General features: G+C 46.5%; 1 protein-coding gene across 2 annotated transcripts in view; it reads right to left on the bottom strand.

Moving 5' to 3' along the window:
- The window catches only part of ACOX2 (acyl-CoA oxidase 2), a 20063-nt gene extending 6073 nt beyond the window's left edge, over nt 1–13990 (bottom strand). The window contains exons 1-12 of one of the 2 annotated variants that reach the window (XM_072875632.1): nt 13781–13990; nt 12536–12713; nt 11167–11329; nt 8600–8751; nt 7979–8086; nt 7138–7257; nt 6555–6670; nt 5968–6140; nt 4665–4827; nt 3771–3961; nt 2456–2617; nt 1338–1443 (exon numbers count right to left, since the gene is read on the bottom strand). In XM_072875632.1, the coding sequence (XP_072731733.1) occupies nt 1338–1443; nt 2456–2617; nt 3771–3961; nt 4665–4827; nt 5968–6140; nt 6555–6670; nt 7138–7257; nt 7979–8086; nt 8600–8751; nt 11167–11329; nt 12536–12713; nt 13781–13975 (1827 nt within the window). In that variant the 5' untranslated portion in view covers nt 13976–13990. The remainder of the gene's footprint in view (nt 1–1337; nt 1444–2455; nt 2618–3770; nt 3962–4664; nt 4828–5967; nt 6141–6554; nt 6671–7137; nt 7258–7978; nt 8087–8599; nt 8752–11166; nt 11330–12535; nt 12714–13780) is intronic. The other variant, XM_072875633.1, reaches the window with a different exon arrangement.

Below are 13990 nucleotides of genomic sequence, written 5' to 3'. Positions count from 1 at the left end.
AGCTTACAGCATTGAATACTTGCTGCTTCCACTGAGGCTGTGTAATTGAAAATGGGGGGTGACGCACGGCAGGCAGGTGACCACAAAAAATGCTGCTGCTGAGATCAAGTCTTTGCTCCCTTACTCAGTGAGTTCTTGTTTTGAAGGATTATAACCGTGCTTACCGGTATGAGCGGATCAACGCTTCCTATGGTTTTGAAAGGATCTCGGCTGTTGCTGAGAAAGAGTTTGACTCATCGAGGACTTCATCTAATTGACTGACTCCAAGGGCGCTGTTCCCTACTATGAAATCACCAAGATGGTATCACCACAGTTAGGTATGTGCAGGGTTCCTTTTTCCCTGTTAGGGGCTTCTTGCTAAGCCCATTTCAGTTTGGGTTGGTTCTGGCTGAACGGTAGATTACGACAAGATGTTTTTCATTAAAAATTGAATGAAGTTAAAATAAGCCATGGGTCTGTTTCACAATCTTCCTTTCCTCAGCTTAGGAAGGAAGGAAGACCTTCATAATTGTAGAGGAATTGCACTTAATTGCATATTAAAAAAAAGAATTTTGTTTTTTGGAGATACTGAAGTATCAGTGGTTTTGGTTTTCATTTAAATTTAGGGCTTTTCTCCCCTCTTGCTTTCTTTTCTGCTTAGTTCTGTACTAACTAACCCCTGTTTTGGGAAACAAATGCTGCTGTCCTGATCCTCCTTCAGCTGAAGGCGTGCTGGTTGCCTCTCTAATCCATGTGAACTGGGAGTTGGCTTTGAATCTCTTAGTAATTTGACTTTGATTTGATTTTTCTTTCAGTAGTAATTACCATTGCACTTATCACTGCTCTGCATTGTTTTCCCTGCAGTTATCTTTCCTTGTGAGAGCGGTAGATGTAAGAAATACCAGGCATGTTTCACCCTTGCTGTGACTCCACCACCTTTCAGTAGGGTGGCTTTGTGGAAGCTCTCCTCTGGGAGCCAGAAAAGCTGGAGTCTTATAAAAAGATGAGCATTAGCTGGAGATGGTGGGTTCTTCTTGCAGGATATGGGAGGTCTGATTCTGCTAGTAGTGGCAGCATAACTGTGAATGTATTTTTTTTTTTTCCCTCCCTTTCATTTCTACTCCCTCTAGTCTTTTTCTACCTGGCCTATTCAGACGGCAAATTATTCAGATCAGGAATTGCTTCTTACTATGACTTTTCCACCGTGCAGACCACAGTGGTGCCCTGGTCTTTGTGGCATCCCTTAAACGCTAACAGAAAACAATAAACAGTGCTGAGACTTTAAGCTAATTGTGCCGTTTCTGTTGCATATTGTATCATAAAGACAAACATCAAATAAGCAGATAAATTTTGCTAACCTTCGCAGCCTGCACCAGCTGCACTGTGCACTGGTTCCACGCGTCATGCTTTTTGACTCCAGACTGAATCAAGTCCTGTAGTTTAGCTGCTGTGCTGCTTATGAGTCTGGAAAATTGAAAAAGCATATTGTATATGAATATAGCAGCCCACATGCACTCATTTCATACTCAAACTCGTGTGTGTTCATATGGCAAAATGGCATTTCTGACGTTTGAAGTTATCTACACTCAGTATGAGCGAACTTAGATTATGCAAAATCTAAGTACAAATTGGGAGAAGCACCCAGACCACCCCGGTACTGAAGGATTTCTGCCTTCTCAGCTTCCAGGGTAGTTTACCAGGGGGTCTGCTGAGTTTTTCTTGGGTTGTATGTGTGTAAGGAGAGTTTGCAAAACAAAATAAAGTGGTGATAATACTGGACTGATGTTACATTATGTTTCTACTTTTCTACACAGGGATCCAGATCCTGCTCTTGTTGACACCGAAGCTTTCGGAAGAATGGCTCTGTTTTTGCACTGATTTGAATGACAGTAGGGTTGTCTCTCTCTTTACCTGGTTTTCAAAGATGACGCCTATATGGCCCATAACCGTGCACATAATACTAATGAGACCACTCATGATACCATTTTTATTTGTGTTGAGTAGTTGAATGTGTAGTTGAAAGGCTACAGACAGAATGAGAAGCCCTGTGTTTGCTGTGGTGTTAAGTGAAAATGACCACCAGTTTCACAGGTATGTGAAATTTTAACTTTCTGGATAGAATTGCACAAGGTCCAGTTGCCTAAAGGTTTTACTGGGTGGCAACTCAGTGATGTGGTCTGGGATTTACTTAAATAGTGCCATCAGCTCGGTATAGAATCAACTCTATGGAATATAGTTGTTAGGTAGCACGTGGCTTAAAAACTTCTGATGTTCTGAATGTGAAAGCTTCATATTGAACATTTGACATGGCTGTTAATCCTGTGTGAGTCTTCCTTTTCTTTTTCGGGAGCAGATGGTGTCAATTCTTGTGTAACTTATGTTATTTTACCTTCCTTTAAAGCAAGGAAGAAGCTGAGCTCTTAACACATTTCTGATGTCAAAGAGAGAAACCCTGTCTTCCGTCCTCTGTACTGACCTGACTGCCGTGTGTTGATAGGCCTCAGTGTAAATATCTGGTCTGAGAAAATCCAACTTGTTCTTGGCTGGACACTTCCCGGGTTTCACTGCAGCCAGATAAGTGACAGATGGTGGAACAGGCTGGCCAGTGCTGGCTGCCGTGAAGCACTTAGTCAGGAACCTGGGAAGAGGGTAACAGTCAGAGCAGCGTATGGTTGTGATCGCCGTGCAGCAAATGGTCATGCAAAAAGTAAAGTGGGCTCAGGTGAGGAGCAGCAAGGTGTGACCCATCCCACCAGTGGTCCAGAATGGACTGGAACAAGTAATGACCTTTTGTTTTGTATGTTATTCGCAATAACCTGATCTGTGATGGGTCTCGGGGGTAGCCTGTCTGCCGTATTTAATGCTACAGCAATCTGTAGTGATGAATTTTTAGGAAGAAACTTGCTGTGTCTATTAGCAGTCTCAGCAGCATGGTGATTAGATACATTATCAACTTTGCAGCCTGAGTCTTAATGCTCTGGGAGTCTTAATGCTGGTTTGGTCTTACCCTCTGTGATCCCCAACACACAGTCACATTATGTTAACAAACATTGGAGCCTTTCTTGGAGCTAAACGTGTGTCCAAGGAGCATTCCCCGCTCCCTTATTTTTTTGGCACCTCTGCTATGACCTAACCTGACCAGGTCTGGAAGTAAAAGGTTACAGCATTTCTCTTGACCTTGCTATTGATCTTGCAAGAAGAAGCAGTAATGAGTGCAGAAGAGTCTGCATGCAAGCACAGAGCTACGTGGTAGCACCTCTGTCCCTGGGAAGTGTACTGGTTTTCTCCTTCTAGTAAAAACTCACGTTATTAAAAGTTCAAGCAGCTGTGGTTTCCTTCTGTATTTCATCCACCCTGGATAATCATCAGTCTGCGTGTTCGGAGGAAAGTGGTGTTCTTGGAGCATGACTCATCTGCTTTCAGTATTCAACAACTTTGCCTTCTCTGAATCAACCTCACTTTACCAATATTGCTTTACATCAGTTGCTTAAAAAATAAACTGCAAAACTTGTATAGCAATGCTTTTGCTGCACTACTAGACAAAGAGGAAAATGAGGTTATGCAGAACAGCACCTGCATACATCCCCAAACCAAAAATAGAGGAGATAATCCCATTCCCACACGCCTCCATGCCTGATAGACAGAAGACATGAATAGTTTATGTCCTGAGTTCTGTTTTTAGAAGGTGCTGTGAGAAAGGAGTAGCTGGTTTTACTGGTTTTGGAGAAGAAGTGGTAGAGGTTGAATAAATGAGGGGGCAGGCTTTTAGATGAACAAATTTGAATTGTTACCTGGCAGTTTGCAGGAGCAAAATGGTGTTTTCCCCTTCATAAATACAAGAGGCAAGTATTTTAGTGTACAAGGAAGGGAGTCCACTCAGCAAGGAGTAACCATGTCCCCCGCATGCCCGGAGGCAGATCTCCACTGCTGAAGTGGCGTACTGAGTAACCATGGCTTTAAAGCCCGAAGAAAATGCATGGAGCTGTTTTAAAAAAAAAAAAAAAAAAAAAAGGCAGAGGGTTAATGGTGAAAGTGTTCTAAAGCAATCCTCAGAGGAAGTTTCCTGTTTTAATTTTGTGCAATTTCTGGGCATGAAATCCCTGTCAGATCCTCCTTCGCTTGCTGGTGTAGCACCCAGCTCCCTGAACCTGGCCTTCGGTTTCTGCCTGGGATGCTGCACACCCTCGTGCTGGGCACGCTGTGGTCAGTTTATGCATTTTTGGGTTTCTCTCAACCAGCAGTGACTTTGGCAGCCCTTGTTCAGACCGTGTTTTCACTTCAGGCTTCCAGTTGCAAAATCTTACGTTCTATCTAAAAAGTCACATTTTTGGTTTTGGGTCAGAAGTGAATATTTGCATGTGCATTTGTAGATGGAGTTGTGAAATAACGCTTTGCGCCACCAGCTACTTGGAACAAGGTTTTTATCAAATGGACATGCTTTTCAAGGACTTTTCACTCTGCAATAGTTCCCAAAGCCAAAAATTTGGGGCGGTAAAGTGAATGCTGTTGCTGACTGGTTGTGGACCTAGGACAAGCCATTTGATCTCTTAGTGCTTCCTCTTTCTCCAGTTATCTAGTGGTGAGAGGAATGCTTGTCCAGTTTGCTAAAATTCTTTGGTATTCAGAGATGAGAAGTGCAGCCTAAGTGCAAACCAGCTGTACGAGCGAATCCTGCTGTAGCTCACCTCCGGCAGCGTGTCGAAGTTCTTCCTCTGGATCTCTCTGTACCCCTTGTCAAATAGATCCTGCAGGTAGTCGTTGATGAAATGAAAGGCATAGGCTGCTGCCAACTGGGGCAGCAATTTCTCTTGCTGAGTCTGGTAGTCAAGGATTTTTGCTTCTTGTTCCCTGTTGGAAGACAGCTGATGAAGTAGGGAAAGCATGGACACGGGCGCAGCTACTGTTAGTTTACCTATTGCATAATGAAAAATGGCATTTTGCATTACTAAGAAGCAGTATGTGAACAGGACTGAGCTGATCTCGTAGCAGCAAATCTGCCCAGCTTGCTAAGCTGTTAGAGAAACAAGCCCGACTAGGAAAAAAGTCATTTTTCTGCTGTGTTGGTGAACCAGCCTAAGAGAGTAGAAAAGGCTGCAATGTGTGATCGGTCGGACTGGAGGGGGAACAGGGACCGCGGGCGAGGACGAGGATGAAGGCTTCAAGGACAGCAAGTTGTTAGGTGTTATAGGGGAGGCGGTGGCACTGCACCCTGAAAAACTTTTGCTTTTCAAACTGGATCTTGCTTCTCTGAAAAACAAGACAGGTTTCAGACTGGATAGGTTTCTCTGAAAATATTTGAGTCTAAATTATTTTAGACTTTCTCATCTTTTTTTGGATGTTCTTTACCACTTTTGCTGTCGTTAGTACACTTAGGACTTTAAATGATGGAGTTGGTTATTACAATAGTTCAGCATGCTGTGCTCTTGTGTTTGGTTTGTGTCTGAACCAAACCACTTTCTCATTAGGATCTTCTTGCTTTTGAAAGGAGATTTAAGTGGAAATTTTTGAAATCCATTCAAATGAAAATATGTATTTAAAAATTACAGGGATTCTTACCAGACTAATAAAATTCAGTGTTGTAAAGTGTGGATATTGGAATTGTGGATGTTGGAAGGTATTTTAATGTTGCACCCACGAGTAGGATGCTATGGAATAAGAATTCAGCAACTTGTCCGCTTTGTCTGGATTCTGCTGAGTTATGCAATTAGATGGGAAGGCCAGTTATAAGAAAAATAAGTTGCCTGTGTGAACCACTGAGCTATCCAAACTATGAAACTTATCTTAGAAAGAACTGTAAACATTCTCTTGTACTTTGACTGAAGCTCGTTAATGTAAATAACACAGAAGCATGTTTGTAATGCCCTATCTGGGCCAGGAAATAAGCCAGTGATGTGCTGAAAGATAAGATGAAAAGTAGAAATACAGACTGGTGTGGGGGATCATGGTGTACGGTCCCCTTCCCACCTCTGCGGACTTGTGTGGCATTACCCAGGCTTTAACTTGGACTGCCGGCGAACCACAGAGTATCGGATAGCAATGGTGCAGGCTTTCATTAGAGGTATTATAACTTCGTCTGAAATGAGGGAAATGCGCACTGTAGTCATTGTGAAATAATTAATCTTCTGTGACCCCCGTCTCACATAGGTGCCATCTGGTTGAACCTAGAGTAGAGAGAGGATGTTAGATGCCACCTTCTTCAATACTTCACTAGTAGGATGGTTGTGTAATCTCTATGCATAGAATAAAATGGACATCAAAGTCCTTCACTGAATGCAAAACTAAATATTTGTATGTATGATGGATGAAACATATCCATTTGAAGAGACAAGCTCCTACTGCTTCTGGCTCAGATAGGTAGGTTCTGCCTGACCCGTGATCCCCAACCTCTGAAGGTGGAATTCCTGACACCGAGTTTCATTTAGGATTCAGGTAACTTCTGCCCTTGATAAAACCACAGAGAATTGCAGACACCTCAAAGGAAGATTTTTGTCCTAAATTTAGACGGGTCCCTGTTGTCTCTCTGGCTGTGCAATGAGAGTCTGACGGGCGAGTCTGTGATGTGCGTCTGTACATACCTCGCAAAACTTGTTCAGCATGTTCTCCCTGGGGACGCGCATGTTCTGCAGCATGAGGTAGCCATTGTCAACGTGCTCAAAATTCATTTTGGGACCAATGTCTCCTGCGGTTATGCCTGCAGCGGGAGAAAACGTGGCCCGCTTACTTCCACTTGAAATATTTTCTCCCCATTTTGTGTCAGGCTGGGGATCTCAAAGGAAGGGCACGTTCCACTCTGCTTCTTCCCCAGCATGGGTGATCTTGCCTAAGGGTTGAAACAGGCATTCGAATGCCTGTGGTAGTTTGTTCCCGTGATCCATCTGTCACCCATGTTGGCTGGGGTCAGAACTGAGGTGTTAATGCAGAGGTGGTCAGAGGAGCCCTGGTTAAGAAGACAGCTTTGTCTGGATATGCCTGAGGATATATTAAATCTTCCCTTAGATAAAACGGTTGGGGTTAATGACAACTATGCCTTGGGTATCTGTCTTGGTTTGGTTTTGGCAATTACAACTCTCTCTCCTTGGGCCCAAAGTTTCAGAAGACATTTAAGGGCAAAATAGGCAGAGCACCTGCACAAGCGCTGCGATGTCTGGGGTCATTTACCTGGGCAGAGTGAGTGGTCCTGAAGGCTGCGTATTTGCACGATGAAGGGATGCACGCCGTAGCACTTCCCGTGGATGTACAGCTGAGCAAAGACCACTGTGTGGGTTGCTGACCTTCCCACTGCGAGAAGAAAAACAGCCCCATTCCCTTAAGACAAGGTACAGCACAAACGCTTCCACAGTCAACAGCAGTCAGTGCTAATTGTGTGTTAGGTCTCGCTAACATATGGGTCAGGGTAGGTGTGATCCACAGATGCTGGAAGCTGGAGATTGCCTAAATCTGCATTCTGAGCCTGCTCTTGGCTCTTGGAAGTTGCATCATCCTTCTGCCTCTGTCGCTGCCCGTGAGGTGAACAGTTTGCAGCAGCGGATGAGAAAAAATAAGTAGTTAAAGTTCCTGCAGTGCTGAGAGAGTGGGAAGTGCTGTGGCTGTTAGAGTAACTCCAGCTATTCTCTGTGAAATACCTTCCTGAAGGGAGCCATGAATTTCACACTTGAATCCTTTATGCTGATCCTTTACGCCGATGACCTCCCTGCAGTTTTTGGTCGTCTGAGTATTATTTACAAAGAAGAGAAGACTGATTCCTGCAGAGGCAGGAGTTTCCCTGAGCGAAGTTCTCTAGCCCTGCCACCCAAGGGCTTTTGATAGATGATGGTGGCTCCCTTCTGGCCTTTGAACTTGTACAAAACCCTTTGGTCTCTTACTTGCCTCTCAATGTGTACATCTCTTAGTGAAGTCATCTGCTAGCACCTGGGCCCTCAAACATGGAGCTTGAGTGGGGCAGACCAAGTAAGTGAAGGAGGCAAATGAGGAAAACCAAAATATTGTGTGTGGTACTTACTGTCTCCAGGCCACCACTTCATGGCAGAGATCTTTGGTGTGTTCAGTATGAACTCCTGCGTAGTGATATCAAAGACTGCTGTTGTTTCCAAACCCTGAAGATAAGTTCCTTACAAAAAAAAAAAAAAAAAAAAATCTCCTGGTGTATCACAAGGATGGAGAGAGTGGAGGATCCCTGGAGGCTGGTGTGGGTATTACCAGGGTTTTGTGGTTTACCCTCCTGACAAGAACCGTGGGACGATGCTCCCAGCGACCCCACACCATCTCCTGCAAAGATCTCTTGAGCCACATGGTACTCGGGCAAGCTGCCTGGTTCATGGTGACAGCCATCAGCTTGGGCAAGCTGCCTGGCTGCCTCCACCGATGGTGACTGCCTCCTATCTAACCGTGAGCGTTCACCCTCGCTCTTGTTATTTTTTCCACATTGGCAAAACCAAAGCCAGCACATCTCCAGCTTGTGGAGGAACGCCGAGGACATCAACCTCTAACATGTAGGTGGCATTTTACTCCCCAGCCACCCCTGCCCCAGTGAAGCACAGACAGCTTGAACTCAAATTCCCCCAAGAATCTGGGCCAGAGCTTCTCGTCTTACGGAAACGCTGCGTTTTCTTTGCAGCCTTACCGTGCCCCAGTTCAGTCTGGGCGTAGCTTCCAATGAGCTGGTACTGGCTGGCGAGAGGAATCCATTTGGCGATCTGTTCGTCGGAGCCCAGCACTGAAATACTTCTCATGAAGACACGGTGAAGGAGAAATGCGACGTCTCCTGACAGTGCCCTGCGGAGAAGGCACAAAGGGATATTTTTACACGAATGAAGGTCCGGGGATGTGATGAATGAGGCAGTGACGCTGCGGTGGTCACCAGACAGTCCCCCCTGCTGCCGCTTGATTTCTGCATTGTCATACCTTACCCAGTGTCCAGCATCAACACAGTATTGCAGGAAAAGTGCTCTTCCAAGCTGCTTTTGTTCCTTCTTTCATAACATAGTTTGCTTAAGTCTTGCTAGCTCATTATTTCGCTTGCTCTCAGAGGAATTATCTGTTCTGAGTAGCAGATGCCGAGCTCCTAAAAACACAGCCCAGCTCCAAAGCTCCTGTGGCTCTGATAGCTTGTGAGCCCTTTGTATCTTTATTTTACTTCATAGGATTTTTTTCCTGATTATTTAAGTCACATTTTAAGGCTGAGCTAAAGAAAACCCCACCACCCTACCCTAAAACCCCCAAACCCTGGCAGTTCACTGTGGGGCGCGTTAGACTGAATTACATATGTAGGCATCTGAGACCTGGATTTCCTGAACCTTCCCATTCCCATTCTGGGGAAATACTCGGTACGTTGGGTTTGTTGCTGTACTGTTCCCTGGGTGTTTGCTGTCAGTGAACAATACTGGGGTTCATGGAGAATTGCCCTGACTTGAGATGTTTTTTTCTTGTGGAAAAATTCAAATACATCCTTGTAGCACCTGGTTTATTGTCTGGTCAGGGCCTTCACCATCACCAGCTGATAGGGCTGCATACGTCCTAAAAAGCACTATTCCAGAAGCTGCGTATGGGAACTTGAGTCCCGTAATTTCCATGGTGCAAATCAGAAACTCATTTGTTTTAAGTTTGTGTGTGTGTGTGCGAGAAATCCCAAGAAAATATGAGGAATATAGTCCCTCTTCCTGGGATTCCTCAGAATAGGGTTGAATCACCTCACAGATATAAGCACATGTCCTCTCATACCTAAAAATAAGTAGCTGTGCTGTTCTCAGTAGCTTTGTATGGCTGTTAGCACTTTGCTTTACTGCAGTGCTCTAGTGAGCATCTCATTCCAGATAGATACCTTCTATTTTAACAAATGCCTGCGCCCTTTCTTTTATACTGGCCCTGAGAGAGAATCAGTCATGCTGCAAAAGTGGGGGGGAAAATATGAACAAAGACGTTAAAGGGAAATTGCTTTCATTAACACAAAAAGACTTAGTGAACCTTTGGCAGCCCGTCCGGAAATAATGTTACTTTAACTGCGATTTAAAAAAGCTGGCTTTTAAATGTGTGCAAGTGATTCACTGTGTCTGGCACCAGGAGGCACCAGGACTTTGTCAGTAGGAGCTTGGTGCTCACCTGGGGTTTCATCAGAAAAGAAGAAGAGAGCTGTCCTGCCAGGCAGGCTGGGCTCTCAATCCAGCAAGAGGTGGATTAAAGCACAGGGCTGGCCCCGCCGAAGCCCTTGGCGTCAGGGGGCCTGGTAAAAGCAGACCTAGGTGGGAGAGGCGGCTGAGTTTTGTCAGGTTTTTAAAACCTGCTGGGATTTTTTTTTTTTCTTCTGATGGAGGAGCAGAGCGCTGCTTTTTGTTGGGAATATAATGATCAGGTCTAAGAGGCTGTGATGGAAGATTTCCCCCTTTATCAGTCCCACTCGCTGCAGGCGGTGAAGAGCTTAGTGTAAAAAATTATAATCTTTCATATGATGAAATACTGGGAAGTGACTTTGAGTGTCAGCGGTGATTTGTAAGGTGCAGGCTTGTAAATCCCTACGAATCCCTTTTGAATGATGCTTTTGAACCTGCACCTTCTTACTGGTCACGTAACCCCACCAAACTAACAGTGTGCCCCGGGCAACAGCCAACTGGTACTTTTATTTAGCAGAGGGAGAAAGAAGGAGGGGCAAGCAATTAAAATTAAAATCTGGAGCTCAACCCCATGCAAAGTGTTCAGAAAATTTTTTTGAGGAAAGGACTGTGAAAATTATTTTATTCCATTTACCTACAAACTAGGGTTTTTTTCTTCTTTTTTTCATACAATATGGGTTTTCTAGATAGAGAAAATGTCATTTTTAATTTATCTGGAAGTCAGTAACATAACAGAAGCAGCACCACTTCCAATTCTGGTTGTATATTTAAAAATGTCTGAGGGGTGGTATGAGAGCTGTAGCACAAGTAAGGAGCTTGCTGAAGTGGAAATATCATGTTGGGGATGTGAACTGCTGTGATCTATCACGCTGTAGCCATGTGCTGCTCTTTGAGAAGTTCCCTGCTGTGTATCATCATTTTCCCTTTTCCCGAGCATGCTGCTAAAGTAAAAACCTGCAGCACGTTTGTATCAAAACCTTATCTGTCAACTGTTGGCCTCTCCCAGCCTTTGCTAAAGCCGATTCTTGGCATACAAAACTTTTAGCAAAAAATTAGTGGTACATTTAAAAAAAAAAAAAATCACCTGTAAATGTACTTAAATTCAGGTCCGTTCTCAGTCCATCCCATCTCGTGCATCTTTTTCTGGAGATGAACTGCCTTTCTGACTGCTGCTTCGTACCTCTCATTCTGGCTCTGGAAATACTGATTTTCTCTGCTAAATACAGGGTCACGTTCGATAGCTTCAACTGCAAAGCAACACAGAAGAGTTGGGGAGGTGCAGGCAGTGCCTCGAGCCCTGCCTGGGAGGAGTGGGCAGGAGTGGGGTCGTGGATACCGATGCTGTGACTTTTTAGGGTGCCTGCAGGCAGGGTTTATTTTGCCAGTGCTGGCTCTGATGGCTGTCGCACCGAACTCTGAAAAGCGGTGGGGTTGGGGAAGGAGAAGGGGAGGGGAAGCGAGTGGGCCTGAGAGCGGGCTCTGCCGAGTGGAAGGAGTGACCCTGCAGGGTAAGGCACCGTCCCTGGCCAGGGCGTCGGAGGTGACGTTGTGCCTCGGACAGAAAATGCCACGGATCCCTCTGTCTCCAATTGCTGTTCCCGTGCTGTGACGGCAGCAAGAGCTGTGGTTAGCTGGGTTTATGCCCGGAGGGTGGTAACGGCCAGAGCTGCCGGGCGTCCCGCTTGGCACCAGCGCTTCGGCTCGGGACTTCACCAGCCCTTCGCAGCATTGCAAAGCGACTCCTGGGTTTGCTCTTTCTGTGTCAGCCTGAACGCTCTTGCTGCTCCCTTTTTGCTTTGAAACCTTTGAGTCCGTTCATGTTGAAAGTTTTACTGAACTCCAGTTGCACCGTGAAGCGTGCAATCCCAGTGGCCTGTGCTGTTTTCATTTGATAAGGGTATCATATGGGGGTAGTTACAGAGACAAAAGAGTTCGCTTTTTTTTTTTGCCCCCTCGCTGTTCCTTCTGAGCACACAGCCATTTTTCGGCACACCCATCACGAGTGAGAGCGGCTCAGCCTGGCTGAGCCAACCCACACAAGGAATTCCCCACCTGGATGAGTCTGATGTGCCGAGGGAGTCGCCGGCTGCAGTTCACGCATGGCGTGCATCGCCGCGCAGCAGTGCTAGCCCCCGCGCGCATCCCCCTCGCACAGAGATGCCCGCCCGTGTGACCCTCGGTCCTTGTATTCCAGTTTAACCAGTCTTGCCAGAGATACTGGAGATGGGAGCAGGGAAGGGGAAAAGCTTCAGCTAGTGGAGTGGCTGCGGAGAACTGGTGTTGATTTACACTAGCAGGGACTCCAACTCCACGCTCCCACTTTTTTAAGAGATGGGCTATTGGCAAATACCTGGGAGCACGAAACCCACTGTGCAAAGGAGGAGCAGAAACAGCGGGGATGTAGGCGTGCTCTGTGCCAGCGCGCAGCCGGGGCCCTCGTGAGGCTCACTCACCCACCGCCCTCCGTATCCGAGTGTGCTCCGCACCGCCGTCCAGCTGGGCTGTGAGCTTTTCCACGCTGAAGGAGGCCGTTTGCCTCTCGCTGGCGAGGTCAGGATTCACGCTGCCGAGGACTGAGCCCTGCGAGTACTTGCCGGTCTCCAGCAGAGCCATCCTGGAGGCTGAGCTGCTCTGGGAAGGGATGGGGCTCGTTAGGTGCTGGCACCCCTTCAGTGGGTGGTTGATGAAGGTGTTGGGCGCAGCGAGGAGTGGTTCCAGGAGGTTGGCCAGGATGTTGTACCTGCACAGGCAGCCTGCGGCACGGCTCCCCGCACTGCGGGCACAGCTATTGCAGGGCACTGTGCTCAGCAAAATAGGTGTAGGAACGTACTTTGTACATAAATAGGCACACTTCCATCTTAGTTTAAAAAAAAACCCAACCAAACAAACAGATTGCGTGAATATTTAGGCACCGTCTTGTCCTTATTGCAATGATATGGACAATGAAAACTTAGGGCGCTTCTAAGAGCTCAAAAGGCAGGTTTTATGAATTTTTTTTTTTTAAACATAAAATCTTTTTCTTTTGCCAGTATGTCCCCAATATTTTATGAGAAGTTACTGCTGGAATATCCCACAACTATGTGTTAATGGGCCCTGGCCCATTCCCCCCGACACTGGGCGCTGCGGCTGCTGCCTAGCCCACAGACGCCTGCTAAGAGGCTCCCGGACCTGCGCTCACAGGCGCTGGCAGCTCTGCCCACGCTGCCTTCAGCCTGCTTCCCACGGGGCTCGGCTTTACATTAACTCCTAACCTTGTAATTCCCGTGTTAGAAGGATTTGTCACAGGATACTTTAAAAAAAAAGAAAAAAAAAGAAAAAAAAAGAAAGCGTGGTGTGTGGAAAATAAAGCAGATTTGTCCCTTGAAGAGGCTGCCTGCCTTCCTGAACTATTTTTAATACTATAAGAAATTAAAACTCTGGAAACTCTTGCAAATATGTTCCTAATGCCTGCTTTTCTGATATTCCGACCTTTAATTCAAGGTGTCTTATTGTCCTGGGAGGGAGAAAAGCCTCAAAGCATCGTGCTGAATACACAAGACTGGAGTAACCCAGACCTGCCCTTGAGCCGTACCAGGAAGCGCTGGGCTCGGCGCTGGAGCACCGGGACGGCTCAGCCGCCAGCTCCCTCTTCCGTGAGGCCGCGTAAGAAAAAAATCTGCGTGTCTGTCTGCTGCGTGCAAATGCAAAACCCCACGTACCTCGTCCCACACGTCCTCCGGGGAGCCGTCTGGCTGCTGCCTACCTGCCTGGGCTGTGCTCCCCGTGTCCCCGCTGCAGGGACCTTGTCCCTGGGGCCAACGGAGCTTGACCAGGCCGGAGGGTGTTTCTGCGTGTGCACGGTGGCATGCCGGAGCTGACCTCTGCCGGCAGCGGCCTGTGTGCCTGCTAGGCATAAAATCCCACAGTTC

This window comes from Ciconia boyciana, chromosome 11, assembly GCF_034638445.1.
Source record: "Ciconia boyciana chromosome 11, ASM3463844v1, whole genome shotgun sequence".
Classification (NCBI taxonomy): Eukaryota; Metazoa; Chordata; class Aves; order Ciconiiformes; family Ciconiidae; genus Ciconia; species Ciconia boyciana.
This window is presented reverse-complemented; position numbering and strand designations above follow the sequence as displayed.